At 37.9% G+C, this 24,308-nt stretch overlaps 1 protein-coding gene across 2 annotated transcripts; it reads left to right on the top strand.

Annotated features, from left to right (window-relative positions):
- The first annotated feature begins 762 nt into the window (after positions 1–762).
- Positions 763–22,994, top strand: LOC145766092 (cysteine--tRNA ligase, cytoplasmic-like). 2 transcript variants are annotated; one of them, XM_082577751.1, is made up of 17 exons: positions 763–904; positions 6,885–6,988; positions 7,385–7,570; positions 7,826–7,924; positions 9,434–9,616; positions 10,057–10,146; positions 10,338–10,548; positions 10,837–10,949; positions 11,303–11,431; positions 12,422–12,529; positions 13,148–13,273; positions 13,471–13,571; positions 15,643–15,832; positions 16,138–16,291; positions 16,661–16,809; positions 19,882–20,025; positions 21,501–22,994. In XM_082577751.1, exons 1-17 carry the CDS (start codon positions 898–900, stop codon positions 21,636–21,638), a joined length of 2,232 nt encoding a protein of 743 aa, XP_082433877.1. In that variant the 5' UTR covers positions 763–897; the 3' UTR covers positions 21,639–22,994. The 2 variants fall into 2 exon arrangements, with proteins under 2 accessions (XP_082433877.1, XP_082433876.1); XM_082577750.1 differs by lacking the exon at positions 763–904 and adding an exon at positions 4,933–5,436.
- Positions 22,995–24,308: the final 1,314 nt, after the last annotated feature.

Genomic DNA, 24,308 nt, shown 5'->3' with positions numbered 1-24,308 from the left:
TCATGAGATTTTTATTCGATTTCGATTTTCGAAGTTCTGACTGAGTGCGAGAACTTTGCTTAACTTTGATATGAAATTGGATTGTGAAACTTGCACTTGAAGCCTCCTCTTAATTTCATTTGGGCCTGTGCGGCAAAGCAATAGTCTGGGTCAACAAAGCGAAACCATTTCACAGTCAAACTTTCTAGATGTGTCCATGAGTTTATTTACCAAAATTAAGATTCTCAATTGTTGTGATATTTCCATGTTTATGTTACATTCAGTTCAACTTTATTTTTTTCCATCAAAGCGAAAGTAGGCTAATGCCTGCCATAACAAATTGAGGGTCTTTAAAGGTTGTTCTAACCAAATGCAAATGTGAAGGCATGCAAAAGCTATGATAAAATGATATGTTACTTGAATAGTTTTGGACGTTCTAATCAATAGTTGAATCACCAGTGTAGGCTACTGTTGGTCAAAATTTTGGAGCTGGTATACAAGTCCCCCCCCCCCCCCCCCCCCCTGGCAACTCATGACAAAAAGGAATTGACCAAAACATGTGGATTGAAGTGTGTGAACAGTAAAGGAAAGGTAAAGTAGTTTCACCCTATATGTTTCATTGGTTGAGTCCTGTCTTTGTTATTAGTTACCAAGGGGGGGACTTGTATGCCAGCTCCAAATTTTTTTAGACTTTTATTTTGCATAGGCCTACTACTTAATTTTTAACAATCTGTTTTGCATGCATTTACATTTTAGCTAATTAGGCTTATTAGTTGTTGTTACTAGTGTTTGAGGAACATTACTATCAGCTACCGTAATAAACGAAAGTAAATTCTTGTTTACTGGCTGAAGACTATACCAGTGGCAATTTTTATGATTTAAGCAATCTCTGGATCTTCAGTTGTCCATAATTAGATAATGGAAGGTACTTTCTGTTGTTATTCTAAAAAACTTAGAATCTTGCGTTTTGTTCTTGTTAGCAAAGCTGTGGAGTCAGAGAGATTTTGGCATGTGAGAGTCGACCAGTTACAAACCAAGGAGTCAGAGCTGTTTATTTTTGCTTCATTCCACAGCCTTATCAGGGCTGCAGGAGCAGAGTGGAAGGATTTTGGCATGACCGGAGTCGGCTGGTTACAAACAGGGAGTTGAAGTTGTATATTTGTCGCCTGACTCCACAGCCCTGCTTGTTAGTGCAAGGTCACAGCTTCTACACTCTGTAGGAGATTCAAGTTTTTAGTTGGGAAAACTTATAAGTACTTAAAAGTGTCTAGTTTGTATGGTTTAAAATATTAGCATAATGATTTGGCTTCATATAATGTTGGAATGAGATAAGGTTTGGGGCTGCTTGGCCAACCCATACAACTCTTGTTAATATTTTTAGTTCAATAACCTACTGCATTCAATCAGTAAAGTTACATTTGTGAATATGGTAGTACAGTCGCGTTCAAAAGTTTAAGACCACCTGTCAAACTTTTGGATTCTTACAACAATCTATGGAAATCATTTTAAATGTTATGTCATATTGGGTTTTAAGCCATTACTGCAGTGTTATGTAACAGAGCCTTCTGTTTAAGCCATTATGAATGAGCTATTTCTTTCAGAAATAAAATAGTTAAACTCTTTTTCAAGATTTGTTGCTGAAAAAATGGGCAAAAAAGGAGCTTATCAGCTGTGGAGATGTCAAAAATTGTTATATTAAAGGAGGAAGGGTACGGTACTCAGAAAGAAAAATATCCGAAAGATTAAAGTTCAGCAAGACAGCAGTCCATCAGGCAATAGTTAAATTTTAAAAAATTGGAAGTTTAGTGGACTTGAAAAAGGGTGGTAGACCCAGGGTTACCAGTCCAAGAGATGACCATGTGATGAGGAGGATGGTAGTGCGCTCACCCACGTGTTCCAGTAAAAAAATTAGATCGGCTTTGTTGCGTAAAGGTACAAATGTAAGTACATCTACTGTACCATAAAACGCCGTCTTAGTGATAAAAAGCGCACTACCATCCTCCTCATCACATGGTCACCTCTTGGACTTGGTCTATCACCCTTTTTCTATTTCACTAAACTTCCAAGTTTTTTTTTAAAATTTAACTATTGCCTGATGGACTGCTGTCTTGCTGAACTTTAGTCTTTCGGATATTTTTCTTTCTGAGTACCCTTCTTTCTTTAATAGAACAATTTTTGACCTCTCCACAGCTGATAAGCTCCTTTTTTTGCCCATTTTTTTCAGCAACAAATCTTAAAAAAGATTTAAACTTTTTTTATTTCTGAAAGAAATAGCTCATTCATAATGGCTTAAACAGAAGGCTCTGTTACATAACACTGCAGTAATGGCATAAAACCCAATACGACATAACATTTAAAATGATTTCCGTAGATATTGTAAGTATCCAAAATTTTGACAGGTGGTCTTAAACTTTTGAACACGACTGTAGTAGTAGTAGTAATAGTCCAGTTTTAATCCAGTGATGTCCCCGTTACCGAGGGTGGCCGGATTCACCTCCAAGTGCTGCAATCATCTTCACACCCTGCTTCCACATCGATCTGTCTAACGCATCCTCTCTTGTCAAGCCCACCTTGCTGCTTTCCAACTCAACTTGCCTTTTCCACGTTTTCTTGGGTCTTTCTGGTTTTCTATGACCCTCCACTTGCAACTCTAGCGCTCTTCTCAAAACATCATCTTCATCCCTTTTCAAATCATGCCCATACCACCTCACTCCATTCGCTTTCACCAACTTATCAGCATTCTCATTCAACCCAAGCAAGTTCATAAGTTCTTCGGTATTCCTTTTGTCCATCAGCTTCACACCACACATTGCTCTCACCATCGCTCTCTCAGTTCTTCTTAAAATTGCCAATTTTAAGCCAAAGCCAAAGGCATTCACTGATTCAACTTTGTCATTCAGCTTTTCAACAGGACCAACCATTCCTATTAAAAAGCTGAATGACGAATTAATAATTAATTAATTAAGGTAAATTCTGTAAAGTCATGTCACATCGGAACCAAGCACTGTGGCTGCCATGAACATTTAGAGTTAACAAATGTAGTACCGGTATTAACAATTCATATTTGCATAGGCATGCTTGTATGCATATTGCATAATCCTCACACAATGTACTTTTTGTTGTTGAAAAGGTGAGTATATGGTACGGTACTTGCTTGAGTGGCATTTCTACTTTTATAAAATCACAGACTTTATAACATTACCAAGTTATGAGAACAATAACTGCATTAGTGCATTAATCAAGGGCATCAGTTGATGAAAACGGTTGAGTCAGTGATTGTCAGTGAAGTCTGTCTCTGCACTTTTGCATGGTATACTAAGCTGTAACCGAACGAGTCGACATAATTTAGTATATTGTAGCCTATTTTATATTACATGAATAATTGAATATATTATCTGAAGCACCTCAACATAGCTACAACAAATTAATACCCATTTGTAGACACACCATTGAACGGAAATAATCCTTGCAAAATATTCCTTACAAAATGTTTCTTTTATGCTGTCAGCTGTGTATATCTAAATTGGTTGCTTATTGTTTTAAATTGTTTGTTTTAGATGTTAGCCCAAATATACCACTGTCCACTACCGTGCTTCTGTTAATGCAGCAATTGTGCACTGCTTATTTAATGAATGTAAACCTCACCACATGACATATATATATAATAGAATAAATGAATCTAACTTCATGTTCCTTTTATGTCATAATATGCATCATTTTTAGGTTTTCTGCCTGAAACACGGTTATGCAAAGACCAATAATATCTTTTCAGATTCATAGAATTTAGGATCATCTATTCCACTATGAAACACGGTTATGCAAAGACCAATAATATCTTTTCAGATTCATAGAATTTAGGATCATCTATTCCACTATAAATTGTGTGAATAAACTTTTATTCAATATTATTGGTACGGTAATTATGAGGGTCAATAAATGTTTTTTTTTTTAATTGAATGAGGCTGTTCACCAGGCATTTAGTTAAATAACATGATATACATTCTTCTGGTACAAACTAAGTTGAACTATGTTTTTTTATGGTATATTTTCTTAAATAGTTTTATATTGTTTTATTTTCTTCACGTTTGTGTGAGTTTGACATCGAACTTCAAATGAAAGGTTTGGTATTACATCACAATTCTGTTTATATATAATTTAGCCAGAACTATTTTTGGGAGTTACTGGTGTGTTGGTTAAAGATATTTGATCCAACCTTTTGTTCTTTAAATTTTGATTGCAACAAGCTAAAAATCAACAATTTTTAATTATCTCCACAAATCATTAAACGCTGTCTAGTATCTATGTTGCACTGCATAAATTTGTAGTCAAAATTTCATACTTAAAGCAGCATTCTCCTTAAAGTAACCCAATAGATCTACTATATATATATATATACAGTATCACTATTTAATTATTTTCATTTTTTATTCCGTCATGAAAGCAAACTTTTCCTGGTTATTAGTTGGGTCTGCTACTATTCGGTGAGAGCCTTTTTCAGTGAGAGCCCTATTCGGTGATTTTTTTGAAAATTATTGGGTACCGTAGCCTAATTATCATTGCCGCTTTTACATTGTTTTAACGTCGCTAAACGTTGAAATAAGACCCTTAACCACTAACCCCAACCCCTAACCCTTATCCCCTAACCACTAATCCTTAACCCCAACCCTTACCCCCTAACCCTATAACGGCAATGATAATTAGGCTACGGTACCCAATAATTTAAAAAAAATCACCAAATAGGGCTCTCACCGAATAGGGAACTCACCGAATTGGACTCACCGAAATGGGCCATTCCGTTATTTGTTAGTTGCGACTAAAGTTACTTCAATCGTGTGTGTCATGAAGCAAAAATTTTCCTTGCAAATACTCTAACCAGCAAATGTGTTGAAATAAATATAATCACAGTAATGCCATCAGTACCATCTATACATTTAAATTAAAAGTTTAATTTTTTGTTTAGTTATTTGATATTGTTTGTTTCTACAATGAACCAAATTAGTGATGACAATCTCTCTTGCTTGGCAAAGTCGAACAGAGAAATTTGCAACAAATTATGGTTTGATGGATACAAATGCCTTGAAGAAGAAGAAATGGCAATGACAGTCAAAAATGGTGAAAAAACTTCAAAAACTGTTGAAATCCTCACATCAACCAAAAATATTGAACAAGAAAGGATTAAAATCTCTGCTGAAATATCAAAAGCAAGGAAGTCTTTGCAAGATGTGATCACTAATTCCAAGGCAAGTCCTCCTCAGAATGCCCCTCTTCCAGCAGCAAAATTATTGGCAACGCTGCATGAAGAAATAAAAGTTTTAACAGAGACTGTTGATTTTCTGTCAACAAATATGGAGAGGTTTGAAAAACGAATGAAGAAAGTGGAAAAGAAGGACACTCGTGTCAGTCAGACAGCCGTGAAACAATCGAATAGTGTAATGCATTCATTAAAGGCACCTTCAGGTCTGATGAGATCACATTGCATGCAGTTGTGTAAACCACCATCATTTTTTTAGCGATTGTGGGTTTTAAGCTGCCCAACTCAAAAACAATTATTTCTTCCTTTCTCGTCATCTATTCCACAGAGGTGGACGGCTTAAAATCCTCGTCCCCTTTTTCTTTGAAATAGTGCACTTTTAATTCCATTTTCATTATGTTATGTTTTTTTTTTAAATTTAACCATAGCTTTGTTATCAGACAACAGAGGTGTCAACAAATTCACTGACATGACTTTCAGTTCACTTTATTTTTTCTGCTGGCAAATAAACAAAAATATACACTAACACTACACAATAAACAAAAATAATTTGCACAGCAAGGATGGTAGCAAAAGACCAAAAGGTCACCAAAGTCAGCTGCCACCCAAATATATAAGCCAAACACAAAAATTAAAGAACATAATATCCGTACTTAACATAATACAGTGAAATAACAGAAACAAGGCAACATAAAGACTACCGGTATGTGCAAGGAGATAAGCAGATATGTTTTAGGAGTGATTTTTGTGCAAAGGTTTTTAAGAAACATTTATAATAGTACCGTAAATGTTTTTTTTAGTTCTTTTGGTGTTTGATTCCATAGCAATACTCCATTGAAACATAGCATCTTATTACCAAAGTTTGATTTTATAGATGGCAAATATAAATCATTATTTTTGTTTTGACGGGTGCTATACTGGTGAATTTCATGTACGCAAAGCAGCCATCAAAGGCCTGTGGCAGCATTTTGTGCACATAGTTGTACATGAACTTTGCGTCTCTAATTTAATAATATCTTTAATTCTGAACACATTAAATTTATCATAAAGAATAGTTGTACTTGTTGATGTTTGCAAAAATAGATACGATCAGACAAACTTGTTCTGTAACACTTGAATTGGAGCAAGTAGTGTAGAATTTGCCCTTCCAAGTTTATAACCGAGTATTGAGTTTTGGATTGAAACAAAGCATAATACATAGTTTGTAGTATTGTTAATAAAGCAATGTGTCTTAGCATAAATGCTATACCACAGACCTTTGCAAGCTGCTTAGTGCTTACTAACATTAATAACATGATTATTTCATTGCAATCGTTCATCCAAAGTTACACCAAGATAGTTTATACTTTCCTTCCTTTCAATACTTCGGCCACTGATTGACAAACTAAAATTTTCTGCTGCACTTTGTTTATTGCAGAGAATCATGTAAGAAGTTTTACTATAATTTAATGACAGCTTATTGGATTTTGTTCACACATCAATTTTTTCTGTTTCTCTGTTGATATTTTTTTGAAGAAATGACAATTTCAGTTTACTGGAAACTTCGGTGCATGTTTTTATTTCAGCCACACACCAATGAAACAACCTGGTAAACATATGCTTTCAATGTTTTCAGTTGATTTTTCAATGAAGTGTTACTTGTATTGATTTGCAGAGGTCAATGAAAAAAGAACTCAACCGAAATGGGTTTCTCCTGTTGATTTACACACTGAACAAAAACCGCAGTTAAAGATTTTCAACAGCCTAACAAGACAAAAGGTCTGATGTTTTCTTTGGGACTTTACATAGGCTACTGCTGTAAGCTAATTTAAAAATTCATTTAAAGTTAACTCTATCCTCTAATAGGAGCCCACTTTCACATTTAAGAACTTGCATTTTTACTTATACCGGTACTGTATGACCAAAATATTTATATGTTCGATCGAAGTTGTATAAACAAAAGAAACCATTTGGATCCTGTATTTTAGTTGTATCACAATTAGCAGGTATCCTGTAATATGCCTGAGCTTATACAATTGACTAAATTAACACCTGACGACTTTCACTGATGCTGCACAATGCTTTTTATAATTTGTCACTCCAACGTTTTTTATTTGTGATCAACACATCAAGATCTTCTATTGCTTGCTTTAATTTTGATATTTTGCTTCCCAGGAATTATTTATCCCTGAAAATGCCAATCAAGTGAAATGGTACAGTTGTGGTCCGACGGTGTATGATGCATCACACATGGGCCATGCAAGATCGTACATCACTTTTGACATTCTTAGAAGAGTATTAACAGACTACTTTGGTTACAACGTGCAATATTGTATGAACATCACTGACATTGATGACAAGGTAAGCAGCATGCGTGCACCAAAGTAAGTAGATATTTTTTATGTGCACCCTGATTAACTATTATTTTACCTCATATTTATGTTATTGGCTAGTGATGGAACAATTAATCAAAATCGAAAAAATGATTTTTTTGTGGATTCAAATTATTTTCGATGAAATTTATCATTCTTAAAGCCGATTTTTAGTTTATTTATGGCTGCTCCTGTATTTGCATTTTTATTTTGCTGTCATCTCACTTTATAAAATGTTGTGCAGATCATCACACGGGCAAGACATAACCATTTGCTTGAACAATATCGAGCAAACGTGTCAGATATTAAGCAAGTCGTTGATGATGTCACTGCTGCAAACGAGGTAAGTTGCATTTTTTGCGTTTCTGCAAATACAGTATTATGAGTTCTTTCGTTTGATATCTCAAAAATCTGAGGTTTTAAACTTCTACTTCTTTAATCATTTCGTTTTTACCGTATTTTGTATCATAAGGCAGATATATAATATATCTGAATGATTGGGTTGTCTCAGTCACAGATACGTATAGTCATATATCTGGGACAACCCAATCATTCAAACAGAAAGTTTAGCTTACAAAATCAAGGAGGTGCTACCGCAGCTGTGCATGATTCAACTTTTCTAGGTAACTTACTGCGTTTTTGTTATTTCTACATATCAACCACATTTCACTTTTTGTATTACGAGTAAAAGTTTTCGTTATCATTCGCTACCTGCAGACTCAGGCCCGTAGCCAGGGGGGCCTCGCCCCCCCTGAAAAAAAATTTGCCCCCCCTGGCAAAATCCCAACATTCTCGAGCAACAGCTACCATTATAATGATTATTATAAATTATAATGATTAGCAGATATTGCTACATTTGGATCTAGCACTGCCGTTTGTGAGTGTGGATTCTCAGTGTTAACAAGGGTTGACGCTCCCACTAGACGGAGCATGTTACAACCAAGACAGGCAAACTTGGTGCTTAAGGCCTTTGAACATTCTGTATCGAAATCTATCGATTTAGACTTGTTTGTGAGACGGTTTGCATCCAAACATCCACGACTGCAATTGCAATAGACTAGCTCACGCAGTGGCGTAGCCAAGGGGGGTTTTGGGGATTACAACGCCCCCCTTTGGCACACGCGTGACGTCACGATATTGAAAATGATGCTTTCAGTCTCTATGTCTGTAAAACAAAGTTTGCCTAATTTTAAACGAAACTGCACTAAAAGAGCGAGTTTTGCCAATACCAAATATTCAAATATCTCAGCCAAGAATTAGCAACAAGAAAACACAAAGACTTAGCTTTATTACCGAAAAATGCCCAAGAAAACATGATCTTATCCTTTTGCTATGCCACCGGACAGCACCATTTTACAGTAATATTCATACCCAAATTTTTGTTGAAAATGCTCTCAGAATGCACCAAATTCAAAGTAATTTTTCAAAATTTTTTGGGGGAGGCCCCCCAGAACCCCCGCCGGTGGGTTGCTGTGTAAGTGTTATGTTGGTCATTGTAATATGGTTGCCGTGATTTAACTAGCAGATAAAATAAGAGACCAGTGTTGGCCTTAACACTAATTTGATATATTGCAATTTTTGTGGATACCGGTATTTAAGAGGTTAAAATGCCAACATCATTTCAATTTTTTTATGCCCCCCCTAAAAAAAGTTGGCCCCCCCTTGCTCTGCGGTCTGGCTACGGGCCTGTGCAGACTACTATAAACCATAAAATCACTTCCAGCAGCTATAGTGTAGTCAGAAAGTATCTGTTAAAGTCTGGGTAAAAACTTTAAAAGAGAAAACGTGTTTTTTTCTTGATCGTAATGTCCACTCCATTTCCCTCTCGGTTTTATTGGCGTGCAATGAACAGGAATTTTCGAAGAAAGTGAAAGATACAGCAGATCTTGACAAGCGCGCCATGATGGAGCGAATGGAAATGCTAGCCATCAGTTGCTTGGATCATTTGAAACAAGCTACAGAACTCACTGATGTTCTACAGGCCAAGGTTGTACAAGACTGTAAAGATCCTCTCGCCACATGGCTAGACTTAAAGGTAGCTACGAAAATAAACTATATCATAATGTTACTTACAACAAAATGAAACGCCGTACCATTTAAAATGTACTGTCTGATTAAATTTTGTCGCTATCTATTCTCTGTTTTAGTTTTACATATTTTTCGACGTTTGTCCGAGATATTATAAGTTCGCATTGTTTGATATGAAATTACATATGTGAATTTTTTTTTCTGTGATTAAATTTGAAAGTGGTACTTTTTGGACAGTTATTTTATGTTTTGTTTACCGCTTTGTGTGCTACTGTCATACAGAAGTGCTTAAGTGTGAGTTTCTTAACGAATTACTTTGTTTTAATTTCCCTTTTGTGTCATGAATAAAACAGCATTGTATTTCATGTTTGACTTGTTTGTTCATGGTGTATATAATGTTTTTGTATCAACTAAACACAAATTTCGTAACTTTAACCTTGTTTCTAGCACGGTGGCACTGTGACGGACAATTCCATATTTTCTGCTCTTCCTCAATATTGGGAGCAAGAATATTTCAAGGACATGGATGCTTTGAATGTAAGTTATCTCCCTGACCCATTTTCTGACGTCTGTAGTAATTTTCTTATTTGATCACCCGGCAAGCAAAACCAGTCCTTTTCACATTGATTCAACATGCGCAGACGAAAAAAGACCCGTTTTTTTCACGTGGATAAAACAACTCAGATCAATTCTCAATTGACTGAAGGACCTGTTACCCTTTGTTTCAGGTTTCTCCACCGGACGTGCTAACGCGCGTTAGCGAGTACGTCCCCGAGATTGTAGCCTACGTCGAGCAAATCATTGCAAACGGCTATGGCTACGCATCGAACGGCTCCGTCTACTTTTCTGTTGCTCAGTTTGATCGTTCAAGCGATCACTTCTATGCCAAGCTTGTTCCTGAAGCTGTTGGAGACCTGAAGGCCTTGCAAGAAGGAGAAGGTGGGTCGAAAATGTTTGAACAAGTTTTACGCTTTCAACTTAAAGAATTTTTTATTTTGAATTTAGTTAAAAATCAGGTAAAATTGCATTGTTCACTGCAAACGAATAATCCTGAGCAAGTTCAGCTTGAACTGCATTCTCGTTTGTAATATAAATTATTCCTGCCAGGCTGTGATCACAACATTTACCGAGCAGAAATAATAAAGATAATTTTTTGAAAGGTTTTCTGAATCAAAGGCTTCGAAAGTAGTAACATGGCCTTCTGCAAACTATATTTTTTAAACTCAGGCTCGCTCAGCGTATCAGCCGACCAGTTGAACGAGAAACGTTCCCCGAACGACTTCGCCTTGTGGAAAGCGTCGAAACCTGGCGAGCCATCCTGGGAATCACCGTGGGGAAAAGTAGGCGCTAAATTCACAGCAATAGATTGTACCTTGGCATGATCAAGGTCAATTTAAGGGCTGCACTGGTATGTGACCGAAGCTCAGGTTCCAGGTTCGGCTCCAGCCCAGAGTAGACGACGCAGTCTTTTTTATCTCATTTTTGAAGACCCCAAGCCAACCTTAAAGGACCTGAAGTTGTGGTTGATAAATGTTAAGCATTACATATAAAATTATCTATAAGTAATTGCATCTACAATCGGTATTGATTAATAAGTGGCAAGGTTTTATTGAATCGAATGTTTTAAAGCTACTCGTGCACAAGCTTTGTAGAATTTTTTTTGTCAAAAAACCATTGCTCGTGTTGTCACCAGGGCCGTCCCGGGTGGCACATCGAGTGTTCCGTGATGGCATGCAGCATACTGGGATCCTCCATGGACATACACACAGGAGGAGTGGATTTAAAGTTTCCTCATCATGACAACGAGATAGCGCAAGCAGAGGTAACGGATTTGTTTATTTCTTACTTCACAATGTAGATACTAACGAGCTGTTTTAGCCTGATGCTGCGAGTTCGCCATGGTAATAGCGGTTTGCCCTAGCTTTCGGAACACGGTTTCCCAACCATGTGCGTATATGACGAATGGTGTTGGAGTCGGTGTGTTCTTGTTTTATGCGTTTTTTTGGCTTGAGACTGATGTCTGAATTGCTGTCTGTTGAGTTAATATGTTGTCAGGCGATGTTATTGTAAAAAAAAATTGTCGAATTAGTTGATTAATAGATCAGCTAACGTGATTCTTCCCTTTCGGAAGGTTTATTAATCTTTACGCAAACCGCTATTACCACAGCGAACTCGCAGCATCAGACTAAAACATGTCGTTAGTTAGTATCTACATTGTGAAGTAAGCAACGACCATGCTGCTAAAAGCGAAACTCAATCTATTGTTTATATTTCTTTAGAACAGTCGCCATTTGCACATTGCCTTCATTACTGAGGTGGTCGAAACTAAATCCAACTTTAGCCCTGACTTTTTAATGCAACAAGATATTTCCATGTAAATTATAAGTTACAGCACTATATTGCAATAGATTTTTATTGCAATGGTTTAATTTTTCTCGGCGTTAAATTTTATGATTTGACCACTGAAAGTTTATGTTTACACTTGTTTGTTATTGTCTAGTTTCTGGCTTTGTGCCGAGAACGCATAAGACGAAGAAATAATTTATGCTACACAGTTGACCGAGGAAATTCATTTTGTAAAGTGTTTTTTGCCTTTGCATAAAACCACGAAGAATGTTACGCCTGAACGTGTACCGTAATGTCAAATTCCTTTTATGTGCAAAAAAATGTTCAATTCATCTTTTACGTTTCAAAGACAACATATCTTTATGGATGGGACCCTGTGTAAATTCACTGTATTGTTAATTTTGTTTTGCTTGATTATTGTGTCGTCGGTGTGCCAGTCAGTTATGTTTGGTGCCTTTGTTTTCAGGCACATTACAACAACCGCCAGTGGGTGCACTACTTCCTCCATTCAGGTCACCTCACCATTGCCGGGTGCAAGATGTCCAAGTCTCTCAAGAACTTCATCACCATAAAGGTTTTCTATGTTTGAAATCTTTCGACATTCCCGCTTTGTGTTATTTGGTCATTTTAGTCAACTTCAATTTGATTGTCATCTACCTTAGCAACTCTCATTCGATGAAGTACGAACTCCAACAGAAAATGCCAATTGGTTTGATGCTTCACAAGCATCAAATGTTTATCATTTTCAACTTGAACTTTTTCGCTCAGATTATTCAATATTAACATTTTGATTTTTACCCGCAATCTTCTATCAAACCATCCTTACTGTTGAAGAAAGTTGTTCTTACGTTTCGAAAACTAAGAGTTTCTAAACTAGCCTGGGAGGGTACAGCAAGTATTTTATTGAAAAGAACATTTGATAGGGTTCAGTTAAACTAACTTTTTTTGCTAAATCTTTTTGATGTTGATTAATCATTGCGCGCTTAAATGTACGAAATATGTCATCAAATTTGTTTAATGTGTGGTACGTTGCATTGTGCAATGCAAAAATAATCGCGTACGCAATTTTTAAGTTATTTGACAACATGGTCATCTATCATCTTGTATCTAAGTTGTAGAAGCCATATCAGACGCAGATATAGCACAGTATAAAAAACCATTTGAGCGTGTCATCAATTTCATTTCTCCACAGGATGCATTGGAGCGAAACACCTCCCGTCAGCTCAGATTCGCCTTCCTCCTCCATTCCTGGAAGGACACTCTGGACTACAGCGACAACACAATGCACGATGCTGTGCAATACGAAAAGTTTATGAATGTAAGACATTTCTTTGCATTATTGTTTAAAATCAATTTTGTCTTGCTCCGTTTAGAACATGTGTCATGCTAATTTCTTCAACTTAAGCTACCCAACTTATGCATAGTTTGTTTTCTCATGCTTAAGGTGCGGAGAGCACATTTGCGTTGCTCTCAAAGTCATCGTGTATGTGAGTATTACATTCAATTTCTTTTTAGGAATTTTTCTTGACTGTCAAAGACATTCTTCGAAATCAACCCAGCGAAGGTCCGGATGCATTTTGGAAGTGGGACAAAGAGGAGTTGGATCTTGCACAGATGTGAGTTAAACAATGGTTCAAAGATCCATGTGTGTAATCGACAACTATCAGTTGTCTCGGATGCAGAATCCTACGGAACAGTCTGATTATAAGGGATTTCCGCTTCACGAGCTTTTCATGTCAACAGCCGTGAAGGAATTTCCGCTTCACCAGCTTTCATATGAACAGCTGTGCAGAAATTACCGCTTCACCAAGTTTCATATGAACTGCTGTGAAGGAATTACCGCTTCACCAGGTTTCATATGAATTGCTGTGAAGGAATTTCCGTTTCACTAGGTTTCATATGAACTGCTGTGAAGGAATTACCGCTTCACCAGGTTTCATATGAACTGCTGTGAAGGAATTTCCGCTTCACGAGGTTTCATATGCTCAGCTCTACTTCTACAGACCCTGCTCCGTAAGGTACGCAAAGAAACAACAATATCAAGCAACGATATCAACAGGGTTGGCTGATTTAAATCAAATGATTTAAATCATTGATTTAAATCATGATTTAAATCAAACAATAAAAATCAAAAAAATCAATTAAAAAAATCAAATGATTTTTTATTTGCTAAAATAAAAATAAATACATCAACAAACGTTTCACTGCTTCTCTGTAATACAAAAGTTATATTTAAATACTTAAGGCTATAGGCTATGCATGTTTTGAAAGGCAACTTAGTTTACTTGGCAGTTCACAAACAGTGTTGTTCACTAAACATAGTTTTTGAGCAAATTTTTTCCACTTTTGGTCTGCTTCAATCAGAAGTTCGCAATCGATTGGGCACTGCAAAAGCTGGCGAGCTTGTATTTATGTACAAACTTCTCAATGCAAAATAAACTGCAATTTTGTGTCATCTGAACTTTTATTGTTTTGGTATGGTACGTCGGTAACATAATTATATTACACAGTTAAACTTTCTTTGCAAAAAGTCTGGTTGTAGGCTATGCATCAGTTGCGCAAAAAAGCAAAGTAATGTGTGCTCAAACGTAAGGAAAGATTTTAGTGTAGTGAGATGACAGTCTGAGACGTACCTCAATCTCGATATGCACATAATGATTTAGTATAAAGCAACATATCACACCTACTTAAAAATATGTGCAATAGCGTGACGCGACAATTTATCAAAAGACAATTTATCGAACGACAGTTCATAGAACGACAGTTTATCGAAAGACAGTTCATCGAACGACAATTCATCGAAACGACAATTCATCGAAACGACAGTTCATCGAAACGACTGTTTATCGAAACGACAGTTCATCAAACGACTGTTTATCGAACGACGAAGAACATATGCAATGGAATACTCAGGGGTTAGGGGATAATGGTTAGGGATTAGGGGTTACTGGTTAGTGCTTAGGGGTTAGGTTTTCGATTAACTGTCGTTCGGTAAATTGTCGTTCGATAAACTGTTGTTCGATTAACTGTCGTTTCGATAAACTGTCGTTCGATTAATTGTCGTTCGATAAACTGTCGTTCGATAAACTGTCGTAGTACCGTGCAATAGACACTAGACAGGCTAGCCTACAATGTGATAATAAAAATGATTAAACACTTGCAAAGCAAAGCCTTTCAATCAATCAAGGGGTTAAAAATAATTCTGCTATCTTACTAAAATGATCTCTTCCCTCAAGTAGACTCGACGCTTTTTTATATAAAAAAAAATCATGATTTTTTCCAACCCTGGATATCAACTTTAAAGTTTGCGCTAGAGCAGTGTAACTGAGCAATTTTTAATTTAGCTAGTTTTTATTGATTGAGTTGATCTGTGCCAATGGTAGAAAGTCTCTGTGTGTATTGCAGAACTGCTAGGATGAAGCGAAGCAAATTTGGCTTTTCGATATTAAAAAAAAATCAATCAACTACCTCCCATACGTAAATTGGTTTAATCTTTTATTGAACTGTCATGTCAAGTACCTTTTATTAACTGTTAATAAAATAACTAATTCTTATAATATTTAGAACGTCTTATGTCTGATTGAGCGCTCTGATTATTATTTTCCACCATTGCAACACAGATATGCAATGCATGCAAGCTTTAGTATTTCTCGTAGAGATTTACCATTTCACTTCCTTATCTTCCAGCTTCAGTCAGCAGCAGGACGCAGTGCACACCGCCCTTTGCGATAACATTGACACTCGAACAGCGCTTGATCGATTGCGCCAACTAGTGACGGCTGTCAATTCGTATTTGGCGAAAGCGCACGAAAAGAAAGCCACACCGAACGGACAGCTGTTGAAGAACATAGCGCTTTATGTGACCAAGATTTTCAAAGTAAAGGAAGCTGATGTCCATGCATATTGTTATTTATACTGACGATTTCATGATAATGCTAAGTCTGTTTTACCCCTCGACTATCTTTACTAGATGTACGTTGAAAAATGGGACTTGTGATTTTTAAAATCCAAGAACGCCTGTTGGAGTACTGCTTTTACGATGAAACTAGAAGCAGCGAGTTCTCACTCATTCAAGGTTTAAGTTTTATCCTAATTTTGAAGCTGAATTGAATCTCGACTTGTGGCTTCTGCCTGCAACAAACCACTAATTCCAGATTGTTTTACAAACACTTTCCTTTTCAGGTGTTTGGTGCGATAGTTTCTGATGAAGGAATTGGCTTTGCAATGAGCTCTGGAGCCTCCTCCAGTGCTGATATTGAATCACAATTAATGCCCTATCTCAACGCCTTATCTACCTTCAGAGAACAAATAAGAGGAATTGCCCGAAAACACAAAGGTTGGTGCCTAAGCTTGTGACTTTAGTCGTCCATGAAAACTTTTTTGTTGGCAGAGTCGTGCAATGCCTCACAGATTCAATAACTACATTTTATGCTTTAATTTAAATAGTATTTTTAAGTTTGTTCACATTATGGGCAGTAGACGGGGAAAGAATACAAACGGGATACAGCTGTTCCGATAATTAGGTCCTGTCGTTGCCGCCCAAATCAGCCACACAGAGTCGATGACCAACAATCTAAAAATTGTTGTCATTATTCAGTTTTAAATATGGCCAATTTGTCATGGGACTGGTAGGCTACACCGCTACACTTTGTTGTTCCAATTTTATTTTTATCAGCTGGTAACTACATTTCATTTGCATTGATAGATTCCGATGTTTTGTTGGTCTGCGACGCTCTGCGAGATGATATATTACCGCCACTGGGTGTCAGGCTGGAGGACAAAGAAGGCGCACGAACCGTTGTGAAGTTAGTTGACCCACAAGTCTTGATGAAAGAAAGAGAAGAAAAGAAAAAGGTAATTGTGGGTTTGAGAGATTATAGACACTACCACAAGTGGTGGTGATTACGTAAATTATAAGGCTTTGTAATTATGCCAACCTGGTTCAACAGCCGGCTTCAGCTGGTTGTTGAAAAACACCACCTCTATATGAGAGGTTGCCATGGTTTCAATTCTCCAATGTTGGCACTTCCGTGCTAAATTCACGTTTATTCTTTTAGAGTGACCCATTTCACATGCGTCATCTGACATGACCATGATGATGTAATGTACATTACAAGCAGCACATCCAAGGCCTGCGTGCAAAAGTAACTGCACGCAATGAACTTTTGAGGTGCTTGGCCGGAACTACATGGGGGGCAAAACCATCTACCCTTCGCATAGGTGGCCTGGCGCCCACCTACATGGCCTGGCCCACCTACCTGCATGGTGTCGCAGCAAGCATACCAAAAAATTAGACGCCTGCCGGAACGAGACAATGCGACTTAAAACCAACACCACAGCAATACCTACCAGTGCTGTCAGGTATCCTACCCGCTAATGTACGCAGAGAAGCGCTGGTGTCTTCATAGATGAATAAAGCCTGTGCTGATCCAAACCACATACTACACAATCACGTATCCACTCTCAATGTCCCAATCATACAGCGCCTACCATCTCGGCGCCCTTTTGTACGGCATGCTGCAAAACTCCAGCTCGTCGACTTCAACACGTCAGATGCCTGGTTCGAGGAATTGAGCACTGCACCAAAAATAAAATTCCACCTCGTTCTATTCGATGTCTCTCCTGCTTCCTCACTCCCACATGGTTCTGAGCTTCAGACACAAGAGTGGGTGACACTGAACCCATTAAGAACGGGAGTTGGCCGGTTCAATGCTTGCTTGACACGCTGGGGCATGAGGGACTCTGCTGCGTGTCAGTGCAGTGCGACGGAGCAAACAGCCAACCACATCATCTTTGAGTGTCCCATCTATTCCCCTCCCAATGGAATAACAGGCCTCCGCGCACTTGACGATCTGAATAAAAGTTGGCTCCAAGTTCTTCCTTTCGGCTGACCACAAACTTTCTGCTTCATACGAACGACGACGACCATGATGTAGTCCCCATGGTTTCACCACCTTTAGTGAATTATGAGCTTTGTCAAATATATGAAGATGCCTATTTTGTTACTGTTACCTCGCTGTGGAAACATTATGTAAACAACCACATTTACGAGATTGGTAAATCTAGCAACTGAACAACTTTCTTGTCCATTAACACAAGTAGCTTGCAGTTGCTTAAGCGCTGAGATTAGCACCCGAAGGTAATTTTCCTCATTTGAAATGGGTTACAACTTTCAAAAAGGCTACTTTAATGAATGTGAAATTGTAAAAAAGAGTGATCATATGTCCATAGGTTTTATACCGAAAAGAAGCTATCAGATAAATTTGCACTCAAAAAGTCGAGTGGAATCTGTTTCTCAAGTTATTCAACAATTGAATACGTGAATTCAAAAAGGGCCCAATTCCACTTTTTTTTCAAGTTTTACTTTTTATGTTTTTCCGATTCCTTTCAATATCTTCTATAACATACCTGAAAATCGGCCAATGTTTCCAGTGTAAACATGAAAAATATTCCCTCAATATTGCCATCGATTTCAAGAAGGACCCAACTCCAGCAATTTGGCCTTTGTTGCACTCAGTCAGACAAAACAAATTAGGCGTTAAGCTCCGTTGACAACGCAAGGAACCACACCAAAAAGACTAAAGACTAAGCAATAAGCATATATCATTATCGAAGTTCCATTACAAAAATAAATGGCCAAAATATATCGCTTTTCGTCTTGGCGGACCCCTTTGGTGCTCTTAAGCGGTCGCAGACCCCTAAAAAAGTTATCTGAAACTTTAGTATTTTGCGTCTCCCAACGACAGAACCAAATGTTTAATAAGTTCTGAATAGACATGCTTGGAAGAATTTGCTAAATTCGCGATCAAAAATCAGTATTGTAAATTCTAATTTAAAGTTTTTCTAGTTTTAAAAAATTATTAAAAAATTTGCGACCTTAATAAAGATTTTTTTCATTTGCAATCAATATTTCGTTGTATGCACATTGCACAGTCATAGCAAAACTGAGTGTTAGTAAAAAGGTTGCTAGTTTCACGTTTTTTTCGGCGGAATTAGGCTAGTTTTGTTTTGGACTCGCGTGAAAATTTTAGCAGTCGCGGTTTTTTCGTTGCATTTTTTTAATTTTGACTACTTTGCGCGAGTTTGTCATACTTTGGGCCACTTTTGGGTTTATTTTATCAATTCTGACGATTGGGCTATTCTTGAACTACTTTTCAGCCGCAATTGGACTGGAAATTTTATAAAACATCTGGCAACCTTGGTTGGTAGGATGTTGACTAACCTTTGCATTTCTGAATTAAGCATTCATCAATAATTCTGCTGTCTCCAAAAGAATAAAGCTGAACATACGTAGCCTTATAAAAAAAATTAACTTTTTGAATATGCATTTTGTTGAGTTAGCAAACCGAACCTTTGTGCAACACCTTTTGAAATTCCAAAAAAACGCACCAGGGCATCGCGACGCACAGTTTGAGAACCATTTTAATACACAAATAAAGCACAACCAATCAATTCTTAAAGGTTTTAATTTATCTATCATACATTCATTTCGGAAACTTTCATGGACTCCCTGTTGAAAACCGCTGATGTACACCTTTTCATTTGTTCCTTCCTCGTATGGAGGGTTGGATACAATGCGCCATTGTTCTCGACCATGAGCTGTGCGTACTGCACTTTCATAAGTTAATTTTGTCCATTTTGTGATGTTTGTTGTCCAAATCATTCTTGGTTTGCCTTTACTTTTTTTACGGTTTATCTTCCCTTCTACACCTTTTAATGAGTGAGATTTGGCATTGCGCTGCCCTGTAACTTCTCATTTGATAAAAAATAAGTGACTGGAGTTTGTGCACTTCTCTTCTGAAGTCGGCCTGAGCGAGAGGTAAAAAGATAGCCGCGCGAAACAACCTTTGTAATGGTTTCTTTTTGCTGAGTCATTTATTGTTCACATCAATTGGATTATTTTTAATAAACAACTTTTTACTGCAGCTTGAAGAAAAGAAAAGGCAAGAGAAAGAAATTGCAAAATTAGCTGCAGCGAAGAGGAAAGAGGAGAAGGAGGCTCAGAGAAGAATTCCAGCCAATCAACTCTTTTCAAAACAAACCGACAAATTCTCACTGTTTAATGAACAGGTAAAATATCCTGATAAACAGAACTTACGTTTTGTTCGAAATGTATCTTACATCCCAACCTCGTTGTGTAGTTACTGTTAGCGCTTTGGGTGGCGCTGAACTTAAGCAACGTTGTGACCACAAGATGAGATGATTTTCTCCATTTCAATTCTTGCCACTAAACGGCTGCCGAGAAACATGTAGTTGATTGGATGGTCTAAATGGCTAGCGTGGAAGCTACACCGTTGTGGTTGGCGGGTCGCGGCATCTCGCTGTGCTGGTGAGTGCTCAGCCTTGTGCTGGTGGCCGGGGGGGGGGACGCTCCTTTCTTCGCAATGAAGTTGCCATCTTGGGCGCAACAAGACCATTTTGATTGGTTTGGTGAGGATTCGTGGTCCCATTGCTTTCTTTTTGGGCCTACTTATTCTGCCATGACATTGTTTGGGCTTGGTAAGTTTGTTGCGGCTAAGGGTGGAAGTTGAATCGCCGACTGGTGGGGCCGGCTTGCTGGGGGCAGCGAGTTGCACGGGTTTTTTGAGCGTTTGACAGGGTGGGAGCGAGGGCCAGCGAATAGCAACAGCCCGCCACACCAGTGAGCGCTCAGCCCCGTGCCGACAGCAGGGAAGGACACTCCCCCCCACAATGAGGCCGCCATCCCAGGCGCAACAAGAACACTTATTAATTAGTTCAGTGAGGATTCACAGTCCCACCGCCCCCACCCCGAGCCCACCCACTCCGCCACGACTTTGTTCAAGCCTGGTGAGTCCACCACAACGAAAGGCGGAAACCAAATCACAAACTGACAGAACCAGCCCACCAAAACCAACCAAGCCACACGGCTCCCTCAAACGTCCAGCAACGCAAAACCACACATTCCGCCACCTGGGTAGTCTTGGCCTGGGTTTATCCTCTGCTGAGAGTAAAAAAGAAACACAAATGATCAATATTGGAGAAATTGAGTCTCCTTTACAACTTAAGAATCGAACAACGCAAAACTGCTGAAACAAAACATTTTGTTTGAGTGAAAGAATCACTGCCAAAAGGTGCGCGCATGAAGTCATGGGAGTGTGAGGTATCAAAAATTTGAACAGGTTTTTATTTTTCTACTTCAATGTGACGTTAGTTACTACTTTAAAAAATCTATATCTTTGCTTCTGCAGAAAATCCGCAGCAAACGCCTTTTTTTACATGTTTAGTATCGGCCAAATTTTGCCGATACCGATACTCAAAAAATGGCCGATATCACCGATACCGATATATCGGTACATCTCTAAAAGCGACGAAAGGTTTTATCGTTGAGACCAGTTTGTGGGGTTACATGTCAAATTCCCGATTGTGTTTGATTGTTTTGTAAACGGCTTCACAGTTTACATCTGTACAATTTTGCAATTTACATTCCGTGAACAATATTTACCAGACGCTCTTACTAATCCTCACGCTCTGTGACCTTAGACTTCCAGCAACATGCTGCAGAATTGAATTCAATCATGTTGCAGGGTTTTCCCACTCATGGAGTCGACGGGAAAGAATTGAGCAAAGGCCAAACCAAGAAGCTTCGAAAACAATACGATGCACAAGACAAATTACATCAAGAATATCTTAAAGAAAACTCTTCGATGAACGGTAGCGCTTGAGCAATGGCTAGATCTCACTGCCCCGTTGCAGCTTTGTTGATTGTGATGTCAAAAAGTCTTTGTTAGAAAGGCCTTGAATGCAAAAAATGTAGACTTTGCAGTTTACTTTTACGCGTTAAATCACTAGGCCATGCTGTTTAAATACAAATGTGGAAATTGTTTTAGAAAATTAAATAATTTAAAAATGAGAATAATTCCAAGAAAACAAACTGCTTCTTTGCCAAATGTCATGGATTCCATAGCTATCGAACCGCAGTAAGTTGTCGTAATTCTGCTTTAATAATTAATCCATAGAAACAGTTCTTCAGTTGTAAAAAGCGATCAATGCAATATTTTTTTTTTCGAAATTTTTGTCTGTTTATTGTCTTTGCGTAATGCTAGCATACAAACTATCTCAGACATCTATCGTGACATACCTTATCAGCCTATAAACAACCTAATGCTTCCTCACATTTAAAAACTAAATAATCTTAGGTTTTTAACATTGTTCTAAAGAAATTGTGTCTTATTTTTTTATGTCTTGTGAGAAATTACTTATTTCTCGATGTCAAAACTGAAATGTGTTTTTCTAAAACGTTAAATTCTCATAATTTGTTCTATTGCCCTCCCTATAATAAATTTAGAGTGAATCATAGAAAATTTTAAAAACCTCTAAATTGTTTTGTCTATAATTTATTTACCTTTTCCTTTATACGTTCCGTTTCATCAGCCAGCTGATTTTAATTGAATGGAATATTTACTGTTAAAACAGCAACTGCTTGTCGACAGCTGTTTTTCCACGTGTGAACTTTTTCTCGCCAACTCAAGCGGTGACTCGGGCTAGATGTTAGTGCAAGTGTCGAGCAGCTATTGTGTTATTTGGTCATCTTTTTCGTGCAGACCATGCACCCCGTTTAGCGCGCTATAAATGGGTTCATCTGATGGTGTAGTCTGCTGTTTGTTCCTCTTAATAAAAATTAGATTATGAAGAACTGTCGTTAAGCCGATTGGTTTCACAACGACCGAATGACTGACAATCATTGAATTAGCAGAGTCCTTAACGATGAAGATACAAATTAAGTGAACGGAAGGCAATACAGTCCTTTGTCTAGCATGTCGTTTAGTGTCTTGCCTAGACAGGGCTCAGTTCTTTTGGGTTTTTCTGATACACACTACAATTTGAGTACGCAGCTTTTTATGTGACAATTTTAGCAAATGAAAATCCAACCAAATAATCACTTAGTTTTCACTATTTTGGCTGCTCTATCAATGGTACTCTTGGTGGTGCAAAACGCCTGTGCTTTATTTACGCAAGTTTGTATGTTTACCGACGTTTTCTTTCGTTGACACAAAGTCTAATAATTTGCAATTTTGTTATACGCTTTCGTTTTGCTTTGTCGTATTTAGAATTAGTGGCATGATTGCGGTTGAAATGCACATGGGTGATTTGAAGGAGCTCGCGTAACCCTCTGGTACCTACCACTGCCTGTGAAGCTCCTCTCGTGAAAACCTGTATTTTCGTCACTGGTGACCTGGTTTCATTATTTTTGCAATTGTGGTTTTTGGTTTTATACCCCAGCATCATTTCCACTTAGGCCTACATCATCGTTGTAATTTTTCTCCTAAAATTGTGTTCTTTGGTTCTTCATATTACCAAACCGTGACGGTTTCAACTAGAGATGCAGCGAACCCAAAATTTTTATCCGCACACCGCACCGCAACTGAATCACCTATCCGCACACCGCAACTTATCTGGAACTTTAACACCGCAACGCACACCGCAAATTACAAAATTTTCAAGAAATGTTTTACGCGTTATTTTTTAGAAAGTCAATTATGGCAAAAAGTACCCAGGGTATATAACTGGTACCAGTAACCTACCAGTACAGTTGTGCACTATAATGACTAGGCTAACCAGATCATATTCTCTTACCAGCAATGCATTTAAGTTCTAAGACATCATGCTTATTCAAATAGAATGTTCCTGGATCCAGTATCAGGACTTTTGAACAGTTTTTGTAAGCATTAATGCAATTTTAATGTCAGTGGCTGTATGAACTACACACTACACAGACAGACAAGATGTCAATAGTAAAACTTATAGCCTGAACTCACTAGGCTAACTGTTATAGTAACTAATGCGGTAGTTGCGCTAGGCCTATAGCCTGGTAACTGAGCTTATCAGCTAGGCTATTAACCAAAAACACTCGTACAGCTTCCTCACAAGCCAGCCCCAAAAACCCTGTCAACTGCAAGCCATTTGCAGCATAGCTTTGAGCTTTCCAGCTTAGGGTTTCCGAAAAAAAACTGATCTGTGTTTCCAATTTCAATTTGAAGTTTCATAACTGATTTTCTTGAAAAGTTGAAAGTTTACGAAAGTTTAATTTCTTGAAAGTTCACGCGGCAAACGGCGCGGCTTTTTCATTTCAACTTTCCACGCGGCGCGGCACGCGGCGAAAAAGTCATAAGCGGCCGCGCACGCGGCGCGGCTTGCATCACTAGTTTCAACTTCAATTTACATATAGTTTGGTGGTGTACCATTAGCGCTTTACGAATTCAAATCTGTTGAATTCTTATTCAAATAGGAAATGATAATAAAGTTAACGTGCATACAAATATACAATTTCCATTGGTGCTAGTACAAGTAGCCTACATGTTAGGCTACCTCAGTTCGGAAACTGGTAATATAGT

The sequence above is a fragment of the Aplidium turbinatum genome, chromosome 3 (genome assembly GCF_918807975.1).
Source record: "Aplidium turbinatum chromosome 3, kaAplTurb1.1, whole genome shotgun sequence".
NCBI classification, from domain to species: Eukaryota; Metazoa; Chordata; class Ascidiacea; order Aplousobranchia; family Polyclinidae; genus Aplidium; species Aplidium turbinatum.
The sequence above is the reverse complement of the archived record's forward strand: the minus strand, read 5'-3'. Positions and strand labels throughout refer to the sequence as shown.